Here is a 24,191-nt window from a genome sequence, read left to right on the forward strand (position 1 = left end):
ACAAGCAATTGGACAACCATCATAAGTAGCTTTGGATCATCTGTGGAAATTACGCCAGGCGAGAACAAAATGCCTGCGCACAGTGTCCTAAACTCGGTCCCCATACAGTTCTTCCATGACTCCAAATTGTCAAAATATTCCTATCAGAATACCACATGGATGAAAAAGATAACAATTGCAGCCATAATTGTTAAAATATTTCAATCAAGCACAAAGCATCACAAACATGACTTTCTTCAAGAGATAATGGAGTATGTACGGAAAAGAAAAGCAATGATAATGAAGGTGAATCTGCTTTAGAGCATGGTTAGCGATAACAATCAAAGAAATTAAAAAGTAAAACGTAACAAACGAGCATCATTTTGGTTCCAGCAATGCCGGAGAAGGAAGGTGCAATAGGTATATGTATTTAGCAAAATCCTCATGACATCACATTACATGAGAGTGACAAGGGAGTTGCAACAGAATTTAGTTTTATGTATTAGCATAACATGAACTGCTATTCCTGAAGAACTTCATAATGAGGAAGTTTAATGGCATTCCAGCACGCAACAGCATTGGGGGACTTCAAAGAGCAACAGCAAAAATGCAAAAGATATTATATAAATGGTAATATGGTATCCAGAAAACAAGACTTTCGACATCTAAACTGCAAAACAATGAGAGAAATGTAAGAAAAATATGCTGAGAAATAAAAAATCCAACCACATGTAGTAGACACTAATCTTCGGAGAGAATGTCATCAGGTGTACAATGACTTATCCATGGACAAAATTCACACGGGATGGAAGCTTATGCCCCTGTTTCTGCTTTTGGTTTCTCTTCAAGACCCTCCTTGCTAATGCATTTACAGCAAACTTTACCAATAGGAATAGAAGCAAACTCAGCCATTCCATTACTCTTCACTTCCATGATCGCATAGTCCAAAACCAAAGTCCTCACAATCTCTTCAATATGCTGTTTTGTCACGTCAACATCGGAGTCTTGACAACTGTTGATCAAATCTGCAACTTCCTCCTCTGTGGCAACCTTCAGCCTTTTTATTTGGTTTGTACAATACAGTTTTAGTGACTTAATAAACTCCGTATCAAGGCTCCTTTCAACATACCATGCCCCCCCACTGATTTCCTTCGAGGGCTAACTCTGTTACCATGAAATGTAACCTCCCCTTGTTCTGGATGTTCACCACCTTTTAAATCAAAATTTTGACCTGCAGAGGAGTTTTATTTACCACACTATCTAGAAGGCAGACTTCTTTTTTCATGTCTCTGGTCCAGATTCAAATGTTTGCATCAGATCACATCATAAATGATACATTTGTGGTTCAGTTAGAGACCAAGCTGGAGAATTCAATTCTGGCCATTCTCTCAAGGGATGGAGGTCCTTGTAAACTGCTCATTCCCACTGAAAGAACATCAAAACTGAACTTTATATGTGATATATCAAAAGTGAAGCAGTTTATACAGGATTTTAAAGCATGAAGTTACAATTTTATGTTAGGGTCAAAGATATGATAGACATCATATATGCTCCTTTTGGTGGCCGAGAAAGCGCTATCATAAATTTGGAACTTGAACAACTAAATCTCTATCAACAGTATGAGAAAAATAAAACATTCAAAACTCATAAAAGTAGCGCAACTCTTACGCAGTTTTTCAGATTTTGTAAAAGCGAAAACAATCGAGACCTTTGACTCAGTATTCCTTCATTTGTTTTTGTAATGGATCAAACACTCACAAACAAATGTGCGGGACGGTAAAAACAATTACACCTTTGGAGAGAGAGAAGGTACGGTTGCTCTACATGCAAAAGTATCTCATAAGATCCATACATTCATGCCAAACTAGCCAAATAAGTTTTAATTTTTGAATCTCAATGTATTCCGGTCATCAATGATATGAGAAAGGGGCACTGATAAGGATGATATTATGATTTCATAGATATTACGATATCTAGTTACACTGCAGGCAAAACTTGTCTCGCAACTTCCTTGGTGGCTGGTAAAGGGACATTTTATGTTATTTGCTCATTGACGGAACCCAGTCACAAATCTTTGGATACCAGCAAAATCAGACACAATGTTCAAATTACAAAAGCTTCCTGCAATGTCATTTTGCATGTAATCTACAAGAAACTTGCATTGCTTCTCCCCGTTGGTTTCAAAAGCAAAAAATCCACCAGGTTTCAACATTGCAGCAGCCCCATTGCAAAGATGAAGAAGATAATCTATGCCACTCGCACCACCATCTAACGCGAGTCTTGGTTCATGTCTACCAACTTCAGCTTGTAGTCCAGAGATATTGTCACTAGGTATGTATGGTGGATTACTCACAATACCTACAAGTTGTCCTTCAACATCCTTTAACGGCTCAAACCAAGATCCTTGCCTTACTTCAGTCACATGCTGAAGGCCATACCTTTGCACATTAAACATTGCCACCGAAACCGCGACTGGGCTTAAATCTGTGGCAATAACTCTCCCATAACTCCTCAAAATCTTGCTAATACCTATAGCAATAGCACCGCTACCAGTACCTACATCTGCCCACAACCCTTGTCCCAATTCTTGATTATTGGAAACCGCATCGCTCACTAGATCAACGATCAATTCTGTCTCTGGCCTTGGAATCAAGACCCCTTCTTGCACGCTCAGCACCAAGTCCCTCCAGTGCTCACACCCTACTATATACTGGAAAGGCCTCCTCTCTTCAACCCTCTGCTTCCATAACTGGTAAAGATCATCCAAACTTATTCTTAACATGACATTCTCAATTCCATCAAAAGTATCATATTTACAAGCGGCAAAGGAAAAGCATGAGGAGGAGGAGCGGCTTTCAAGTGAGTCCTCTAGGAGCCAATTTAGCTCCCGGCACAGAAGAGTGGAGTCAGGGCCATTATCAGATTCCACAAAAGACGACCCAACGGAGGAGGCAAGACTTTTTGCCCATCCATGCCATTTTTGAAGGTCTGATGAAGTTACTGAATAAGTGAGCGGCCTCAAAAAGAGAGGAATTTTTGGTTTAATTGTTGTTAAAGATGGGATTGAAGAAGAGAAAATCGATGCAGAACAGCTGCTATAAAAACATGCTCGGCTCAGGCCTAGCTTCATCTCTCTTCCTCAATGTAATCACCTGTCAAAAGCATATTCTGACAGATTAAAATTATTGGTGAACATTTTGTTTCCTCAAGCACTGGATTATTCATTTGCAATGGATATTTGTTTGTTCTCTATCAACCTCATTCAAGCCTTTTGTTTTTGTATATATGGTAACAAGGGTACAAATTATTTTGCAATAGTGTTCTTGGATTGAAAAGGCATCAATCTGATGCTTTCAGCGGGAGCAGGCACTTTCAAACGCATTACCAAACATGCACTTACTAATTAGTGATCAAAAGCTTTGTTATCAATACAAAAAGAAAAGGAACGTATAGACGAAAACCAATTTATAAAGATAAAGATTTAAGCTTTAAGCTTTAACCACACAATTAATTGCTTTTAGTCAAACAAAGAAAACCCAGATTGTGTTTTCAATGAAACAATCCTTATGTACATGAAAAATCTAAAAATCCCAAACCTTTGATGAGATTGGAGTTAGTTCATAAGCTTTGCACCACACACACACGCACGCACACTTTTGTGCTTCAAAAGTCAAAGTTTAACTTTAGACATGAGTTAAGGAAAAAGAAAGGAGTAGTAACAATACTCACCACATGACACAGCCGACGCAGAAGGCCGGACGGCGGAGGTCGGAGCAGGAGCAGGAGCAGAAAGGGGCACCGATCAGTTTGGTGACTGCCTACGCAAAGGCCAGAGAGATATCGCTGGATGAGAGTGTTGAAAACGCTTCGTTTTACTTATAAAGGGTTTTTTTAGATCAAATCCATTTTATTTTGGGGAGATCTCAATTTAGTACCTGACCTATATATTTACACAATTGAGTCCTAACCTCGCATATCTTATCATTTGGATCCTAAACATTTGCTGAATTTCTCAACTGAATCCTTTTGTCAATTTCCCTAAGCATTTCTTATTCCCCTCAATTTTCGTCTAAAAATAGCAATGTATGTTCAATACTCACAAAAACACTTAAGAAGCTAAGAAAAACTATAAACAAAGAAAAAAAAGAAATAGAATATCTAATGATTGATGGTAACTTGAAATTTTTTGGAACTAGAAGGGTAACAATGAAAAATTTTAAACGTAAGGACAAAAGTGTATCATGGATGATTCTATAGGGAAAAAATTAAAATTTATACCAAAATAACCAATGGGCCATATATGTTACTAAGAGGGCGTTTGGCTATCCGACAGCTGCTGATTTTTTTTTTTTTTATCAAATTCAATAATATAGTGTTTGGTTATAAGTAATGGTTGTGTTTTGATGTATGAGACCCATAAAAATTGAGGTGTACAGAGTAGGTTCATCTGAAACAATTTTTTTATGCTTCTTCCTGCTGTGTCTTTGTACAGTGGAGAGTAAACTCCACTGTTTATGTGAGCAGTGAAGTCACTCTCCACTGTTCCGGCCGGTCCGAGTCTGGTCCAAAGCTAAATGCATTGAACCGGGTCCGACTCAGTAAAAAAATTTAATTTTTATTTTTTTAATTGTGTTTTATTCAAAAAATTAGAAGGCAATCCCAATTTTATTCTTGCCGGGTCCAACCTGGTTAAAAAAAATTAATTTTAATTGTATTTTATTAAAAAAATTAGAAGTAGATTGCTTAATGACGTAGCATTTGTAGAATTTGATCTCAACCTCAATTTTGTTCTTGATGATATCTTATTTGATGTTGTTGCGCGCTTAAAAAACCATGGAAAATATAGTCCTTGTTGGATAGATTTCGTACGTTATGAAATTGCACATAGTTTAATGGAACAATAAAAAATATTTGATATCAATATTATTTATTTTATGATGTAATAACAGTACTTAAATCTACAATATTTAAATTAAAAACCATCAATATTAATAAATATTTTTTTAATTATTTTATAGCCTCAATTTAAAAAGCATTCTTTTAACTAAACATATTAAACTACTTTTTGTTCAACCTCAATTTCAACTACAGTTTTAACCAAACATATATTTTTCCAAATCAACCTCAACTAAAATTACTTTTTATAAAATAATTTTTTTAAACCACAACCACAATACCAAACACACTTAATGAAAGGCTTCGACTTTGATTATGAATTTGGATTTTGATTGGGTTAGATTAACCGAGTCATAAGGTTAACCTGGTCAACCAGGTTGGTTTTTTTTTTCTCTTTATTTTTTCTTCAGTGGTTTAGATCTAGATATACAGTTATAAAACAGTGGTTTGAGGTTGAGTAGTTCTTCAATCTTTGTTAGCAGTACATATAGTAATTATTGATCTTCCACATTCATATGAAATCATTACAGAAAGAATGGGTGTATTGAACAGTGATTCTTAATGTTCTTGCTGTTTCTCTAAGCCATATGGATTATGGATGAGATAGCAATTGCAATGGCAAGAGACAAGTTCCTTCCCTTCTCGAGAGAGAATGTTTTCCATTTGAATAGCACACGAAGGAGCAACGCAACTTGCTTTAACTGCACTTGCAAACTGTTTATGAATTCTAACGGAGAGAATCCAGTTTGTAGCATGGTTTAATCATAAACTGTTAGGAACAATAAAATGAAGCTTACACAACACCAGATTCATGTAAAACCTAAAACAACAGCATTCCTTTGGTCTGAACAATCCAAGAGTGGGAAGAATTACAGTTCTAAACAACATGTCTTCTTGATAATTCTCATCAAAATCCCATTTTCACAATGAAATCTTCGAGCCATCTACTCAAAATCATCGTCAGAATCATGTTTCACCCACCATATCGAAATCCTACATCGATCTGCTTGTAGAAAAATGGCTAATAAATATAGAATCACATTAATGCATTCTAGTATATATGCTTTCAAGGTACTCTACCACCAAAGCACTTCACCAGCCATTAGAAAAAAAGTGAAAAATTCTCTTAGTTGTGCACTGCCATCCATCTAATGGGGAATCTGCAAAACTCTTGTTTCTCCACCAGCACAACACAATCTGCACCCCAAGAAAATTCACAAGTCCTTCAATACTGATTAATATGCACGCACACGTGCACGTGTGCCTGCACACACACCTTTGCTAAATTGCTTATAGATTAGCCACCCATGTAAGTTCTCACAGTCCGTTTAACATGCTTATAGAGCACTTACAAAGTAGGTGCTGACATCGTTGCACCATCAAATGCACAACTAAGAAATTTCAGGATGATAACAAGGGGAGTATAGTCTTATTAGGTGCCAAAAGAACAAGATGAAAACCCACTGATGTACACAAAAACACTATAAAAGGACATGCTTGTGTCTACACACAAGATAGAGCAGACAGCTGCAAAAAGATTCATGCATCGAGTGATTTTTTCTGTTTTTCCTTGTTCACAAGGTACATGAAAGTGAGATATGATATAACAAGTCTGTTTGCAACACAATTCTTTTGTGAGGCTGGTAGTAATTTAATCTCCAAGAACAATTTAGTTGAAAGCAACTCAGTCTATAAGCATTCATGCACAGTCTTTCATGATTTATTTCAATTGCTTGAATAGAAATCCTATCCCATCATCTATGACCATACCAGAATTTCTATCAGTGTTTATATCAATAACCAAAGAGTTCTGAGATTTGACACACCTGTATAATTAGAAACAAGATTAAATAAGGATACGCAAAAAAACCTGAATGAAATAAGGCCAAGATCGCAATTTTGTAATGGTCACACGTGTAGAGAATTATTCAAAAGGAACGAAACAAGGATTCCCAAGAACTTAAATATGTACACGTAGTTGCCTATCATATATTTTGCATAGGACCTGTAGTCTTAGCTATAACACAACCATGGAATATGATATTTCGTAAAATCAGAAATAAACTACTTACAACGATTCAGCGCTGTCAACAGCGACTGGTATACAAACAAGATGAACATGAACAAGATCCCTTTAGTTGTCTTACTCAGCTGGAAACTCTCCTTTTTTATGTTGCAGATGAAGTTGAAACGTGTGTACAGTCATCTATTCCAGTCCTCTATCAAGATAAATTCTACATCTGCATACATAGACAAGATACTAAGCAGTCTACAACAAGTTTCTGTGTAAAATATGAAACTTCTTCAACAGAAAACTTGAGAAAGTAGTACGATTAGTGACAATTGCACTTCCAATGAAATCAATCAACAGATCAGCGGTGAAGTTTTCTAGATTATGTATCTTCTATCTCTAATAGGTAAACTAAAACGTTTAAGGTGATCAACTAATTGATCATCAAGAAGATCAGCTACTCATAAAGATCTCATTCATATCAAGAGAAAAGTTGGCGTCTTGGAATTGGAATATAACAATTTTTCAAGGTAAGATGATGTTGGATAGGCAAGAATCAACTTTGGTTCTGCGCAGCATCCTCACAGCAAAAAAGTTTAAGACAAAAAGCAACAATCACCAATTAGTGGAATCCTACTAGATCCAAGTTCAAAACGGACATGGCCCTCAATGTTTTGTATGGCATATGAACACATACAAGCCAGCAAATTCCGAGGATAGCAAGCAAACTTTTCTTTTCAAATCTTCTCCATGGCTATGACCTCAGCCTTTTAACAATGTCATCACTCATCAAGATGCAACCATGCACACATAAACATAAAAAAGAAAGGGGAAAAGCCAGATTGAAGCATCAAAAGAGAATCTTGAAAAAAGCCGCACAAACTCACTACATATACTCATCTCCACTAAATCATTACGAAACACTAATCCTAAAAAACCCGACAATTTCCTCTAAAAAAAAACCCCCACAAAACAAAAGAAACAAATTAAACACATAATACAAGGTAAGGGAGATATATCGAGAGGGAGAGAGAGTTACCGTGCACAAATGATGATACAAATTGGAGTAAATCAGTCAGAGTCATAGTATAAGTATTCAACTTCAGCAGAGGACGAAGAGGAAGAGGCACGATCATGATGATGATGAGCATATGAATGATGAGGATGGTCATCATCATCTGATGATGTGGATTGATAAGTGTAAGAAGACAAAAAGGAATCAGGTGGTGGCAAGCACAGGAAAGTCCAGATGTAAAGAGAAAAACGGCCCAGTTGTTGAAGAGGGAAGCAGCAAACGAGATCAAGAAGCTGGTGACTGCTCACTTGATCTTGTAACCCCATGCATGCTATTCGTTGCCATACGTCTGCTGATTTATGGGCTACTGATAACACAATCAAGCTGTTAAACACCATTTTTCTTCTTTCTTTGATCTCTGATCTTTCTTTTCTTTTTTTTTTTTTTTAAGACAGATTTTTATCTCTCTCTAAACTGTCTTAACTTTCTTTTTTGTTGCCTGTAACTGTAGCTTTGGTCTGGGTTTGGCTGTTACTGTCTTGTCTTTGTTTGCTGGTAGTTTTCAATCTCATGTTGCGATTTTTTCAGATTTAAAAAGATTAGAAGCTTAGAAATTAGAGGTAGTGACACAGATATGGATTTATTTTTTTACTGCCAATGGTCATGGCCAATTTATGGTGGGTCAATTTCCTTGGATTGACAATCAAAGTGGGATTAGCTTGATAGCAAGAAATATTCTGGACACGGATCCATTTGGGACATTACAAGGCTGCTAGAACTGAAACACAGCTAGTTAATTTTGTAAGAAAAAACTGATCCTGTGGACTTTATTCTTGATCTTTAACAACACCGGACACACCCTGGAGGAGCAGTTCCTCTTCATCGGTAATATGTTCCATGCTGTGATGCTTCATGTGAGTTGTGATCATAGTACTTTAGAGAAACTGAATTATATGATATTGCCCTTGTAGTTTGGACCAAGTAAATTGGGGTCATAATTCAAGGCTCGACCTTTGGCTAGCAACACACACGGAAGAGAAGTCGGGTGCACCCAACATTCCAATCTTCATATATATATATATATATATAAAGATTATTTTAATTAAAAAATATTTTTATAAAAATACTTTGCATTGTGCTATCAAAAACAAGGATAGAAGGTTTAACAGTGAAGCCAGTAGATCACATCTGTAAACATTCGATGAATCAAACGCACATAGAAAAAATAAATAAAAAAATCTGCGAGCATAGTAACTGGGGGCGTCAAAGACTTTCCCGTACGTGTCCCTGTAGGCCTATCTTATAATAAAAAAATATATAGAGAAATTGATTTTATATATACCATTTTAGGTGTAAATAACCTGTGTAAGATTGAATCTTGAGATATAATTTCTGTCTTGTCATTGTTTTTTTCTTTCTCTCGAGAAATATTATATCCATATCATATTAGTTTTATTCTCAAAAGTACCCTTAGATATTAGTTCCAACATAAATATAATTAATATAAAAACACATTATTCATTACCGTGTATAAACTTATTTTTCACACCAAATCAACGCCAATCAAATTTCTCTGTTTAATAATAGAAAATATTTTCCCATCAGTTTTTGTATTAATCAATATTAAATCTTTTCTCTAATAATTTAAAAAATACATTACAATGTGTTTTTATTTAGCATTGCGTTTTGCAACCTTTCAAAAAAAAATAACTTTTTTATTTATTTATTTATTTTAATTTAATATTTTTTAAATATGTTTAGATTATTTTAATATGTTAGTATTAAAAATATTTTTTAAAAATAAAAACAAATATTTTGATGGGTAAATCGAAGGAGACCTTTAGTGGGCGGGCTGGTTCAAGACAAAAGGGAAATTCTTGGGCTCTGAAAAATTCTCAAGCTTTCCTCTTCCTTGCAGAGGATAATATCATAGAAGTAGCAAAAATACAGAAAGCAGCAAAGGCTAGGCAAAGACAGAAACAAATGGAGGCACTGAAAATTTGGAGTCTGTCTTCAAAGCCATTCACTCTCAGAAATCTCCTTCACTTTGCTTCTTCCAGCGCTTCTGTCACCACCACCAAACACTCTTATTCCACTCATGTCCTTCGCTGCTGCTCCACCACTTCCACCACCACCACCAGAACTGCCGGCCGCAACCGCCGCCAGTCCTCCTCCTCCTCCACTTCTGACCGTGATGCCATTCGTGCCCTTCGCTTGAAAAAGGTTTTCATCTTTTTTGGTTTTTTATGTGCCCATTTTGTGTTTCTTGGTTGTTTTAGTTTTGTAGTCAATTTTGGTTACTGGGGTGGTTGTTTTTTCTTCTTGCCCCCACCTTTTTTTTTTTTTCAAATTTATTGTAAGGATTCAAATTTTATGCTTTCTTCAATAGAAAAAATAATTGGGATGTTGACATTCTCTTATGAATTAATCATTTATAGAAGGATGCTGGTTATCTCTTTCTTGTTTTTGTGTGGTAATTGAATGATGATTAGTGGTGAATTTTAAGTTTCTGAAGTTTGGATTCAAGGACAATGAGCTTGTTTAAGATTTTATTTTGAATGTTTTGTAGGTTGAAGAATTGAGGAGCAAAGGACTTGAGCCCTATGCATATAACTGGGATAGGACTCATACTGCCAATCACCTACAAGAGATATACAAATATTTAGCGAATGGTGAAGAGTCGAATGGTGAGAGTGATCAAGTATCTATTGCTGGGAGAATTGTTGCGCGTAGAGCTTTTGGAAAGCTTGCATTTCTTACTCTTAGAGATGACTCTGGGACAATTCAGGTTTGCTGATTTCAGTTTGATTCGAAAATTTTGTAAGATTTTTGTTTTTCACCTTGCAAGTTGAGCACAAGCTAAAATTATTAAGTCCTTTTGTTATAGCTTTACTGTGAGAAGGATAGGCTTTTGAATGATCAGTTTGAGCAGTTGAAAGCACATGTTGATGTTGGTGATATATTGGGTGTGAATGGCTCAATGAAGCGCACAGAGAAAGGTAACCTTTTAAATATATGACTAGCTTCGGTGAATGCTTTGCTTCCTGCATTCATTCTTGAACCTTGACATTCAACTTACCTTATCAACATCTTTCTATGATCGTTTGTTTACATTAGTTAAACTTCATTTGTTTTCCTGGCTAATCCTTTAGGTGAGCTCTCTGTTTGCGTGAGTTCTTTCTCGATTCTTACGAAGTCTCTGCTTCCACTGCCAGACAAATATCATGGTCTTACTGATGTAGATAAGCGCTACCGTCAAAGGTAAGGAATGCTCAATTTCTTTTTAGTTTGAGTAACACTGCCTGAATTTTGTGACAAGGTAATGCGATCAAGAATAAATTTTCCTATGGACAGCACTTGATAACTCGTTTAATAGTAGAGTTAATTAAAAAGTCTTGCAGAGGATCTTATTACTATGTGAAAATATTATTGAAAGGGTCTCCTAATTGCATGACAAGGTAATGAGACATTGAAATGATATAAGTCTGTGTACATTTATTTTTCCATTTTATATTTGTTATTTATTTTTTTGTTATTTCCTGCACTCATATCATCAATGTTTAGGTATGTTGATATGATCTCAAATCCTGAAGTTGCTGATGTGTTCCGTAAAAGAGCAAAGGTGATACTTTTCACCGCTCCATGTAAAATTTTCCCTTTCCTTCTCTTCTCTTCATGCATTATATTGTTGAAATTGGAACTGAAAAATTGCAATTTTTGTGATTCTTCTTTGGATTCAACACCCAGTTGCTTTTGTGTTTCTCGATCATCCCATTTAATTATCACCGGAGTGAGACTGTCTCATGCACTGATTTTGTCGCCATGCATAATAGCTTAAGATGTAATGATGCTACTCTTTTTTTTTTTCCACTTTCTGTTGGCAGATTGTTTCAGAGATTCGCAAGACTGTGGAATTGTTAGGTTTTGTTGAAGTTGAGACTCCAGTTCTCCAGGTTCGTTGCTATCCCCACAGTGCTTTTTGGTCTTGGCATCTTTCATCTGATTATCTGTTGTTTTATGGGCAAGACGCAATGTATTTTATTTCGTGTATTCAAAGTTGATTTTGTTTATTGCTGAAATGGCATGCTCAATTAGTCTGGACAACATGGAAGAGTTTTCATTAGGTGTCCTCCCAAGTGTGATAAAATCCTTGACTTTCACTTTCAAAGCTTAAGTGATCTTGATTAGATAGAGACGGGAGTCTGAAAAAATCAGGTTCTAATGCCTTAAGGGTGAAAGGGCACCACCGGAGGTTTTTGGGGCAACCCTTGTATATTTCAAAAACCCTTTTAAGAATGATGAATTTTCCCTGGAACCTTTGCAAAACCAACAGTGGAAAAGCTAAGGCTTGAGAAATCATTAGGCTTGGGCCTGTCTTTGATTAGCATAGAGTTGCGATCTTTTTTGGTTTTACCTTGTTGGGACTTTTGGGACACTAATTGCACATTGCATGGTGGTGTTTGCCTTTGTTGTGGTTTTCATATGGGGAGAGTAGAGGGTTCTCCTTAGAAATAGACTTCACATGTATATGCTGGTTTTCTTTTTGATGTGAGATTTGATTCACTTTGCGTGCTGTTAAGTTGTAAGCTATTGTGTATAGGAAAGAAAAAAGGTTATCTGGTAAAAGGATGGGATCCGCTCCTTTTAGTTTGTTGCTAAAGATATGCATGTCTTGTGTAGAGCATTTAGGGGGGTTTTGGCTGCACAAAGATATGGTTAAGCATCTAGTAGCTGAAGGTTTTTGCTTGAGATTCATGTACTTGGTTTTTATTGTTAAAAATTGTTTTGTATCTTTATCTTAATGATAGTTGTGAGAAAGGAGCTTGGAAAGTTGTTAGAAAATTTCACTTCATTTTCTGTTTCCTTTTCTTTTACATATTGTCATTGATGCTCTCCATATTTATACAATAGTCTTTTGTTATTGCCTGCAATATATTATTAGTTTTTCTTCTACTTTGATGTTTTGGAACTTGGTTTTTAATTGATTTGATCTACTAGGGAGCAGCTGGTGGAGCCGAAGCTAGGCCATTTGTGACATATCACAATTCACTTGGAAGGGATCTCTACCTTAGAATTGCAACTGAGCTTCACTTAAAGAGAATGCTGGTGATGTTATATTCTTAAATCTTTATTACAAACTTCTCTAATAAAAATATTCTATTGGTAAACTTAGAGAAAAAGGGGAAAAGGTGTTATCAATGAGGTGGCTATAACAGGATCCATTGATTTAGAAACACGACAGTGGATCATTTACCATTCATCTCCTATAGCTTCATTTTTTTCAGAGACTTTAACACTGAATCGATTTCCTGATCATGTTTATCTGTTCTCCTTTAAGGGACAGGAAAAACCTCAAGTGCATGTATATTCTTCTTTAATTGGTAACTTTTTTCAGCTTTACTTAACAAAACTTGTAACTTGTAATGGCAGGTTGGGGGATTTGAAAAGGTATATGAGATTGGCAGAATTTTCAGAAATGAGGGTCTTTCACCGCGTCATAATCCTGAATTTACAACCATAGAGGTAATCTCTTGGTACTATCATATCCAATCAATTTCTGTTGTGAACTGTATGCAATCCATTTTGATGTTTTATTTTGTTGAGTGAAGCTCTGATTCATATTGATATTAGCTTGATCATAGATGTATGAAGCATATTCGGATTACCAGAGCATGATGATCATGGCAGAGGAAATTGTCACTCGATGTGCTCTTGCTGTTCACGGCAAGCTTACCCTAGAATACCAGGCAATGACACTCTTGCAACATGAGTTCTGCTGCTGAGTTTATTTTATGTCTCCATGAAGATACTTGAAAAACTTATGCACGTTTTATCAATTTACCACTTAATAACATCTCAGAGAGACTGGTTTTGACTCTGCAAAACTTTTGTACTGCTTCAATGCAGGGTGTAGAGATTTGTTTAGAGCGGCCCTGGAGAAGGGAAACCATGCACAATCTTGTAAAAGAAGCCACTGCTATTGATTTCAATGATTTGGGTGATGATCTTGAAGTTGCTAAAGATGTCACCTTGAGGACTCTTGGATCTGGACTTGAAGGTAAAGACAAATCTGCCATTGCAGCATGTCCTTCTGTTGGGCACCTCGTTAATGAGGTAAATATGCTTTTAGTTTCTTCTTTCAATTATATTCGCAATTTGTTTTTTCAGCCATTTTCCAGTTGAATGCTTCTTCTGTCTTTGGACTTTTTTTGGCGAGTTCTGTCTTCAGGCTCTTCAAAATGCTTTATTGCTCAAAATGTTTAGTGTCTTTTGACATGGGTATATTTATTATATTTTATTTTACAAGATATCTTTTGCACATTCTGAAGATTATCATTTAATTTATTTGGCCAGCTTTTTGAAATCATTGTAGAGCCAAAGCTCATGCAACCCACATTTGTTTTGGACTATCCTATTGAGATATCTCCTCTAGCCAAGCCACACCGAAGGTACAAAAATTTACAAGCCAACGATGCAACTGTTGAAGTTCTTTCTTTTCAAGTGTTATAAAGCATACGAGTATTTGTCACTTAACTATTCATACTTGAACTCCTGGATTTTCTTGTGAAGTTATCCTTTTAATTCATCATTATACTTCATTGACTTAGACTCCAGCATGAACTTGGTGTGGAGCAGAAGCATATTGGTGCAACCACTGCTTTATGTAATATGCACTCTTTGTGCATGCATGTGGCTTTGTTTGCTGAGATGAAAAAAAATAAAAATTGGTTATCATAAATGAAAAGACAATTGTTACAGTTTTTTCTTTAATTCTTTTTGGTAATCTGTTATCCCTTTCCACAACAGGCATGAAGGCTTGACCGAGAGATTTGAACTATTCATCTGTGGTCGTGAAATGGCGAATGCATTTTCCGAATTGACTGATCCCATGGATCAGGTAACTTAAGTGCCAGCTTACTATTTTGCTCTCTCTCATTGCAGCTGCTCTTTCATTTTTAACTATTAATCTTTTCTGACATTTTTGGATATTTAATTTTTTTTCCTGTATGAATTATTTCATTTTGTGCTTTAATAAATGTCTGCTTGGACTCTTATAATTCCATTCTTGTTATTTGGTTAGCATATAGATGACATAAAGCTTCATTAAGAAGAGAAAAACAAATAGTTTCATTTCCATTATAAGACAAGATAAGACTGTTAATTTTAAATGGTGGCAGAGAGGACGCTTGGAAGAGCAAGTGAGACAGCATAATGAGAAGAGAGCTTCGGTTGCTTCAGAAGCAGATGGTGCAGATGGCAAAAGCAAGAAAGACGATGATGAATCGTATGAAGTAACCCTTGATGAGGACTTTTTAACAGCTTTAGAATATGGAATGCCTCCAGCTTCAGGAATGGTATGACCATCTTTTTTGTTCTATAATTTTCTTTATATCTATTTTTACAAGCCAATCATGATGGAAGGAAATGGTTTTGTCCCAGGGACTCGGAATAGACAGACTGGTGATGCTGTTGACAAACTCTGCAAGTATCCGAGATGTTATTGCTTTTCCCGTCCTCAAGATTCAGCAGTAGATTCAATACAACGACTTGGTGGATTGGCTATTGCAATTTCACCCACCTTCTGGGCATCTGGCATCAACACGAAGATTGAGTCGGGCTTTGACCCACTTTAGCTGTGGTCAGACCAGGAGCAGGCAAAACCGGACCTTGTTCAAACTGTGTTGGGTGCAAGGCTGGTTTCGAGGTTCACATGCCTCGTCATCCTCACCCATATTTTGACTATTTAATTTTTTTTAAGACATTACCATTACATAATGATCACAACCATTAGATTGACATTGTTTCTCAAGGCATTGAACTGTGTTTAAACCTCTTTTTTATAAACAAGAAACGTATCAAAAGCATCAAGACTTATGGCCTCGGATTATCAGTGGCAGCAGTAGTACTGAAAGATAGATGGACCTTCCAAAAGATGCATGCATGTCTATCAGTTCCATCTCTTGTTCCATTAGCATTTAAGCATTCCTATTTCGAATGGCAGTTCAATAAAAAAAAAAGCAAAATATTAAAAAAAAAATTCAAAAAAACTATGAGACGCTGTATCACAAGGTTTTTAACGATTGGTTCTGTTAATCCAATAGTTCATGTGTGTTCTTTACGAAAGATCCTTTGTGCAACTGTGTGTGTTTATACACTCCATTAGTCTATTTCACTCTGAGACTTTTGACAAGTTTTGAAGGTTCTAAGTTGGAAACAGTCCACCTTCAGTTACTTCAGTTCATTTGTCGTGCCAGATAGAAGACCATAGTGGGGATTCTGTGGGGCACTGGAGAAGCGAAGAGACATAAAAGAAAAGGAATCGATCATTTATTGTAACTGTAATAACTACTAAGTGGCAAAAATCACACATAAAGAAGGGAGGAAAAATAAAAGTAATGGCAAGGAAGAGGAAGGTGGAAAGTAGAGCAGTGATCGTAGATGAGAGTGATAAAGTTCTGTATTCAGTGTTTGGAAATTTTGCTAGGAACTCTCTCGTTTATACTCTCAAGCTATCAGTCATAAGATGCTTTCATTTGAAGCTGGACAAAGACATGCTCTTGTGAGACCATAAAAAGTTCTTTTCTTTTTTGTTCAATATTTTGTTATCTCTTGATGTGTTGGGATTCATCTTTATTGAATTTGAGGAAAACCCATTAGAGGATTGATTGTTTTGATGCTAATTTTGTGGATAGACGGTGTGTTTGTTCTTGAAAGTCTTGATCTTTATGTATATATAATTGGTTATGATGATTATGCTTTTCGGGCACATATGTGATATGATTTTGGTTTAACCTCATATCAAGTTTGCTAATTTGTTGTTTTGTCTAGAGTGAATTGATTGATCACTGTGTTTACTGAATGACATGAATGATGTTTTTCTTTTCTTTTGGCCCCTTGTGCATTATTTAATGTTTGGTGTCATCATGGAAGTTTAAAGCTATGGGCAACTGTGGAATAGCAATGGTATTTGAATGTTCATAGTTAAAGATTGTATTTTGTTACAATGAGAAAACTCCTAATTATATCAAATAAGAAAATAACGCTTTCCAAGTTGTTATTTTTATGGTTGCAGAATGCTGAAAATCATATTGAAACTTGAATGGTAGTTCTTGGTTCTCTTGATCGCTTTCTTATCCGAGGAGCGAGCAACTGCATTAAATTGGATGAACCTGAGATTGATAGCAGTAAAACCATGGAAAAATAGTGGTGATGATCTTTTCAGGTAGAGATTGTTCAACCGGAGTTCTCACAAGTCTCCTCTATTTATCCTGGGATTATCATGATAGGCTGCAGATGAGTGGTACTGCAGTATCATCTGCATGATTGTTGACATCTACATGATTAGCCTTATTCAAGCCATTGGAAAATACAACATCCCTCCAATGTTCTTATAAATCATCCACTCAGACATTACCATTTGTTTTCTTCAGGAGAAACTGAGTACTGGATGGCAGTGAAGCAGCAAGGTGACAACAGAAGATATCTCTGCCTATCTGCGGGTTTCGCTATGAGTTTTTACTTGCAATCCTTTCTGTTACACTTAAGGAAAAGCACTTGGTTTTCATTTGAAGCATTCTTATGACCTTTGGAATTTTGATTGCTGAAGATGGAAGTAACTCTTCATTGACCATTCGTCTCTCAGTTTTTATGGCACCATAAAGGTAGGTTTTCAGTTTAAGATTACCAAGGTGTGGGAATTGTGAATGCTGTTAAAACCTTCTGAGAGTGAACTTGGGTTGCTGCTGACAAACTGATCACATGCTCCAAGTACTGGCTAAATGCTGGGAAGGCATGGCCTTTTGTTGAAGCTGCAAACAGTTTCTGTGAACACCATGCTATTTTCCCGTCTAGTCATGCAAAATCTGATTGTGATTCATCTTATTTATTTTGTTTTGAATTCTTTTGAAGAACGAGCTGAACAATAACTCCAATGCTAGTTATGAGTCCATGGTGGCCAGTAAAGATGAACTTATCTTTCACAACTCCTGTCAGACAGAGTCAAGATAAAAACAAAAACCTGTGTTTTGCTTTCGATTCAGAAATGGATACAGCTCCTGAAGGATCTGTTCACTAATTTATCTCAATCTTTAAGAGAATTTGTATAGATTGATAAATTGTTTCATGTGATGATAACACTCCATTGATCTGTCCACTCCACTTCTAATCTTGGAAAATTCAACTCTATTCTTTTTATCTCTATCCCACATGGAGAGATCACTTCATGCTGGTCCTATTTCTCTTATCTTTCTCTGTCTGTCACGCTTTGGTGGTGAAGTTTGGTTATATAATAGGCTACATCGCTTCTCAACTCCGTGATTCCAACTTTGTTAGGGCTTCAAAGACAAGATAATTTGTGAGATGACCAGGCAAGTATTATATTTTATCTACCTTGAGAAACAGTTCTAATGTCTCTTAATGCATTAGATATTTACCATGAAGATTGTTGGCGACGACAAAGGCGACTGGAGATGTCCTTTGGTGGCAGAATATGTTGAATGGATGGATGGTTGCTTAGCAGGCATGATGGTTGCCACTTGTTTTTCTATGATGTACAGTTTTGAAAGATCACCCGAGTAACACATTCCAAAACACTTTGTCCTATATGCCCACTAATTGATGGGAGAGGTCCTCTGAGGCAACAATGGAGCACTTTGAGCAGAAAACCTTAACAGCTTCGTAAACCTAGCAAGTCTCAGTATCTATTATTGTAAAAGGTAATACATGTGGTTATGATATCATGCAAGACAAGGGGAGGGGCCAATGCTCCCACAATCAAACACATGGGCATGCGTTTGTCCCAAAAAAACACAGAAAAGGTGTCAAAATTGACACCCATGTTCATGTCACAAACTTTACCAAGGCTGTGTGTTTTTGCTTTGCATCATCACTACCTTTGATTGGCTTCTGTAATAATGTGGTTTCCAAATGTCTAGCATTCGAATTTCGATCTACGCTCCACTTTTTTGACGTGTTAACGTGTTGCACATCTTGATAATGAGTGCCTGTACCTAATTCTATCATCATTAGTTATTTTAAGATGCTTGATCTAAATCTTCTCAAAACCCCACCAAAGACTTCTAATCTTAAGGATCTTGAAACAAATAACAGTGAGATGGGGAATTCCCTACAAGAAATTTGGTGTTTTGATGCTATGGAAACATGAAGGAGTGGAGGGATTATGTGACTAGAGGGGACTTTGGTTTAGCAGCTGGGTTGAGATTGCGACTGTGCTCTCTGTTAAATTTTGATTACCAGTCAAGCTTGGAAAGCGAACATCTAGCTCACCCTTAGGCTCCTTTTACCTCGACTAAAATGTTTGGTTAATCGATATATATATTATAGTTTTATATGAATTTAAATGAAAATACTTTCTTTAAAACTTAATTACAAAAAAATAATATAATTTATATCTTTTTTATATTTATTAAACGTGGTTTCCATGGGATGGTGCTAGAGAAACAAAGGAAAGGAGGGCAACCAATTTGATTGATGGTGGCAGAGCAATGTTGTCAAAAGGTGTATCATGTCATCCATGTTACTCATCAAAAGTTGTGTAAATTATTTTATCTGAACCTTGTTTTTCAATAAAATAATGTATTGTACCATGTCATCCCTATATTTTTATATTTGTTCATGACTAACTAAGTTCTTCTGCTGGTTGTTTTTCACAACTTGGGTCTTTTTTTTTCTTTCTAAAATGCCCTTCAATTTTAATCAAAATTTCCAATCTCATCCACTGAACAAGATTAAAAATGCTTGTAAAAAGGATAATTAGAAATCTCAAAATAAATAAACTATCAACATGGATTAAAAGACCTTTAACTTGTGTTATTCAGAATCGAAAGGGCTAATTTATAAAATCATTAAAAAGGGACTAAATTATATTTTTCTCAAAAGTCGTTTTTGTGTCTGCTAGAAAAGCTTTCTAGATAGATTTTCCATGGAGTTGAGGAGGCAACTAAAGAAAGAATAAAGAGGAAAGCAAATTGAGGGGCTAGCATGAGCCTTTGACTCAATAAAGCAGTAGCTTTGCTTTTGCTTAAAATCTTCTAAACTCCTTAGAAATCTTAATCCAGATAATAAGGAATAAATCCAAACTCTTGAAAGCTAAGGAATAAATCTTCTAAATTTCAATAGTCATTGACTCAAAAAAACCTATATAAAGCTACAAAACTCTAACGAGTAGTCTACTTGATCGTGATTAGTAACTGGGGACCTCATCTGCTTTGGAAACTTTAATGCCTAATCATTGGATAAGAAGATAAGGATGCTTAATTGCTTGCTAGGCAAACCTTAGGAGAATTATAGTGGCCAAAGGTGCTTGTACAAGAGAAGATTAATATAAAAGATAAACAATCTTGAAGCATTATGTTCTTTGAATATTGCTACTTGAGATATGCTAATCAATTAAATGTGATTTGTTTTATACGAGAACAGTATTATATTTGGCAATGCTGTAATCCATGATGGAGGATATCTTCCTACATTTGTTCTTCCCATATCCCATTCCAGTGACCACAATCTTTTATAATCTTGTTTTTACTTTGCGTTTGCATAAAGAATTTGTCAAACCAGCTCATATAACAAGGGGGAAATAATATTTTTCATAATATAATAATTTCTTCTCCTCCTTCTCCTTCTTGCAAAATGACATGTTGGGTGGTGAAAAGGCAAGGCAATTGCCATGTTTTATACTTTATTAATATAGACTATATTTTTATAATAAAATATTTAGCCAGTTACTGATGAATCAAATCCCCCTTTTGGAGGGACTAACAGTTACATTGCAATATACAGAATATTTGGACAGTTGGTTTTTATCTTCCAAATCATAGGATCTCTCTCTTTCTATCTCTCTAAGCTTTCACCTTCTTTTTGTTCTTACATATCTGACTAGATTTCTTGCTCCTTCTTTCATGATTGATTGACAGTGCAGAGGTGAAATGAAAGGGGTAGCATTGTCATTTCCTGCAATATTAATCTTACATCATTTTGTTCTGTCTAGTTAAGATTACAACTGCTGTCTTTTTCTATCATTGAAATAGTGGAAACAGAGGTCTTGTAACTCTGGAAGGACAGTTTTGGAGTCCATTGAGTCTCGTATTTTATCACCAAATACCTTAAAGACTCAAACTTGTTTCTGGGTTTTACTTGTTTCCCTGAAAGTTTTTGACCTGATTCCTCCTTTTGATCTGTAAACTCAAACAAGTGCCCCACTTGAGTTTAATTTTGTTCTGTGTTGTCAATACAAGTTATTTTGCTCTTATGTTCTTCGATTTTTGACTATTTTTTTTGCTAGGTTGACAACAGTTTTGTCTGTTGAAAGATATTATCTTTTGTACCTCGCCTTGTTGGGTTTGCTTGTTTTTCATTCAAATTATAGAAATTCAATGAGGAAAAGTTTCAAGATTTAGATCCATGCTTTTGAATTGGAGTTATGAAATGGGCTAATTTTTTTGTAGTTTGATTGATGATAAAGAAAATATTTTGTTCATGAGGGTTTTGTTCAGCAAGATCCACTGTCCGTCCTTCATTTGCTTTTGCAAACCCTCTCCTAGTATATACACACCAGGACCATTGAAATTGGAAAACAGTCCTCATGTGCCTTCAACTGCAGTTATATCAGTTGCTGATGCCTCCTCTAATGATAATCACGTGCTTAGTGATTCCATTGAGGTGAAGGAAGGGAGTGTAGGTGTTGATGGGAAGCAGCCAGAGTCTCAGAATAGCCTCAAAAGTAGTCTAAAAAGGGCAGCTTTTGATTCCAAAGAGGTTGATAAGAAGAAAGTGCAGTGGATAGATTTCTTAGGGAAAGAACTTGTTGAGATCAGGGAATTTGAGTCCAGGTTTGTATTTTTTTGTGGTCTCTGTTATCTCTATCTACATTTTTCTTGTACAATGCAATGTTTAGTTCTGTATAAAGTGCACTTGCTGAAGTTGATGAAATTTGGGATGGGATGATTGATATGCAGCCCAAAATGTTCCTAATTTTCCATCCGTGTGCTAATTATTGAAAAACAAATGAGGCTATAGATAAATTTGGTGCTAGGAAATGTTAGTTAATGTCATATAATATACTGATAGGCCGAAATTTTTATTGAAAAGATAAAGTCCTATTTGTAGGGATTATGAACACTTGTTGGAGATGGGATGAACAAGTAAGAATGGTTTGATCAAATTCTGTTAATGGTCTCATTGATTAACTGCCTGTAGCACTTCTAGTCCCTTCAGCTATAGCATTTGTTGTTGTTGTTGTTGTTTTTGTTGTTGTACTGGTGTTGAATGCTGTGCAAAGAAGCTTCTTCTAGGGTAAGGAAGGGAAGTTCCTTCTTAAGGCTGCATTTTCTGTGGTGGATAAGTTCTTATTGTTAGAATTGTTAGAAAGCAGTAAGCTTTAATTGGTCCAAGAAAACAATACTCTTACATTGATCTGTTTATAAACGAGGACAATGGCATCCTAAGTTCATAACTCAATGTGATCAGATAAGTTTTTGCTTGGGATGGGCTAATGATTTCCAGGGAACATATGAATAGACTAGAGATGGCCATATTAATCTCCTTCTTTGTGATATCTTGAAGAATGGAAATCCTTTGTTGATTCTATGATATAGTTAAGAGATTGACTTAACAGAAAAGAATATTTAGCAGCATTTTGTGTTCCATTCAATTTTGTCTCTCTTTTAGGTTCCCGACTTCTGTCTTGGTCCACTCTCTTCCTGAGCAGGAATGCGAGGATAGTGCACACATATGATGGTATAAGCTATTTGTTGAGTTTTAGCGATGGTATTTTGACTCGTCTAAAGGATTCTGCCATGTAATTTCTGTCTGTAAAGGATTCAAATCCTTAATTTAATCTGTTACTGCTTGTGCATTAACTGTATAGAAAATTGGCTTGATCAAGTGATTTCAAGCCATCCAGCTTGCATCACATGACTGCAAACATTGTCAAGAACATATCCTGAAAACGTTGACAATCCATTTGCTTGAGATATATGTAATTATTTTCACTTTTTATGGGGCAATTAAGGTCCTAATCCCCTGAATCTTGTGCAACCCCTAGAGGAGTGCAATTGCTTGTCGCATTAGCAGCTCTAATCATATAGAAAATCTGCATTTTTATGATGCATGTTGCAACTTGCTTTTGTCTCTAAACAACACGCTACAATGCTGCTTTTCTAGCATTTCAGTACCTCTTCTAGTTTTTTTTTTTTTTTTAATTCTATTTTTATGGATTGTTTATAACCAATATATTTCATATCTGGATTGTTCCCAACCTAATAATATATCTTTTAATCTGTTTTTCCCTTTTAAACAGTGAAACAGAAGATAGTGACAGTGAAGATCAGAGCAATAGGGGCTGTGTTTGTACAATTCTTTGACATCTATTATATAGCATCCTTCTTGTGCAAGTTTACGAAGCGACTACATCAATTATAAGAGAAAGATGAAAATAATTTGTGACTACTCTCAGTCTATTCATTCCCTAGGGAAGACTCTAAGAAACTGAAGTGGAGTTAGATCAGGTTCCCATTCACTTCTGCTCTGCTGAATCTACCCTCAAATCAAAATATGTCCAGGAGAGAAGTCAAAATAGTTGATGTGAAATGGGAAAAATATTGTCTCTTCCAATTCTTTTACAATGTAATGGTTCATTCATTTAGCAAGTATGACATTACATACAAGTTCACAATCTAACTCCTGTTAAGTCACTTCTTTTATGACATTGGGTACTTATCATCATGTTAGATTCATGATTCCCTCAATGAATTTTATAAAGCTGTTATTATAGCATGTTTCTGCATGAATTTACTTGACCTCCTTCTCATGAAAATTACTAGACTGTGGTTAGAGTGAGTTAACACTGCACCATCTGTTATTTCCTTATCTGATTTTGTTTTACTTTGCATGTGGGTTAATGATTCTGAAGTTGTGTTGATTAGTAGTAACGGATACGAAGAGTAAAATGTTGTGTTTGTTACCATTTTAAACTACCAAAAAGGGCTGAATGAACTTCACAGGCTTGAAGAATGCGAACAAATTGTAGAACAGTTCATTTGGACATAGCATGCCCAATTGGATGCATTCTTGCAATTGCAGCTCTTGACACTTCTAACTAGATTCGTAGAACGCAAGGCACTTGTTACCATTGATCCCTTGTTGACAGCAGTATAGCGAAGCAGGACCTAGTTGTTTGACCATGGATTGAAAAACTCAGCCAAACCTAAACCTTTGCCCTTCAGTATGATCGGCGGGCATTTTGAGATGGTAGCTTGCCTATACGCCCAGTGA

The 24,191-nt window shown here is 35.9% G+C and overlaps 3 protein-coding genes, 1 long non-coding RNA gene and 1 pseudogene across 5 annotated transcripts; 2 read left to right on the forward strand and 3 right to left on the reverse strand.

Moving 5' to 3' along the window:
• Positions 1–566: 566 nt before the first annotated feature.
• Positions 567–2,012, reverse strand: LOC133702045 (uncharacterized; annotated as a pseudogene).
• Positions 1,813–3,864, reverse strand: LOC133700622 (uncharacterized). Of its 2 annotated transcripts, none has more exons than XM_062124199.1 (2): positions 3,709–3,864; positions 1,813–3,131 (listed from the first exon to the last, which is right to left on the reverse strand). In XM_062124199.1, the coding sequence occupies exon 2, from the start codon at positions 3,107–3,109 to the stop codon at positions 2,027–2,029; it is 1,083 nt and encodes a 360-aa protein (XP_061980183.1). In that variant the 5' UTR covers positions 3,110–3,131; positions 3,709–3,864; the 3' UTR covers positions 1,813–2,026. The 2 variants fall into 2 exon arrangements, with proteins under 2 accessions (XP_061980183.1, XP_061980184.1); XM_062124200.1 differs by having other exon boundaries at positions 1,813–3,147; positions 3,709–3,851.
• Positions 3,865–5,554: 1,690 nt separating this feature from the next.
• Positions 5,555–7,906, reverse strand: LOC133702055 (uncharacterized). Its single transcript, XR_009843648.1, has 2 exons — positions 6,948–7,906; positions 5,555–6,072 (listed from the first exon to the last, which is right to left on the reverse strand). It is a non-coding gene; the product is annotated as an uncharacterized LOC133702055 (long non-coding RNA).
• Positions 7,907–9,759: 1,853 nt separating this feature from the next.
• Positions 9,760–15,770, forward strand: LOC133702054 (lysine--tRNA ligase, chloroplastic/mitochondrial). Its single transcript, XM_062126230.1, has 14 exons — positions 9,760–10,124; positions 10,471–10,689; positions 10,789–10,900; positions 11,054–11,162; positions 11,466–11,523; positions 11,786–11,854; positions 12,900–13,007; positions 13,332–13,424; positions 13,544–13,648; positions 13,809–14,015; positions 14,256–14,350; positions 14,709–14,799; positions 15,080–15,256; positions 15,342–15,770. Exons 1-14 carry the CDS (start codon positions 9,885–9,887, stop codon positions 15,432–15,434), a joined length of 1,776 nt encoding a protein of 591 aa, XP_061982214.1. The 5' UTR covers positions 9,760–9,884; the 3' UTR covers positions 15,435–15,770.
• A 4,934-nt stretch (positions 15,771–20,704) lies between these two features.
• Positions 20,705–23,693, forward strand: LOC133702201 (uncharacterized). The gene is made up of 2 exons (XM_062126471.1): positions 20,705–21,748; positions 23,218–23,693. The coding sequence occupies exons 1-2, from the start codon at positions 21,396–21,398 to the stop codon at positions 23,279–23,281; spliced, it is 417 nt and encodes a 138-aa protein (XP_061982455.1). The 5' UTR covers positions 20,705–21,395; the 3' UTR covers positions 23,282–23,693.
• The last annotated feature ends 498 nt before the right edge of the window (positions 23,694–24,191 follow it).

The sequence above is a fragment of the Populus nigra genome, chromosome 8, assembly GCF_951802175.1.
Source record: "Populus nigra chromosome 8, ddPopNigr1.1, whole genome shotgun sequence".
In the NCBI taxonomy this organism is placed as follows: Eukaryota; Viridiplantae; Streptophyta; class Magnoliopsida; order Malpighiales; family Salicaceae; genus Populus; species Populus nigra.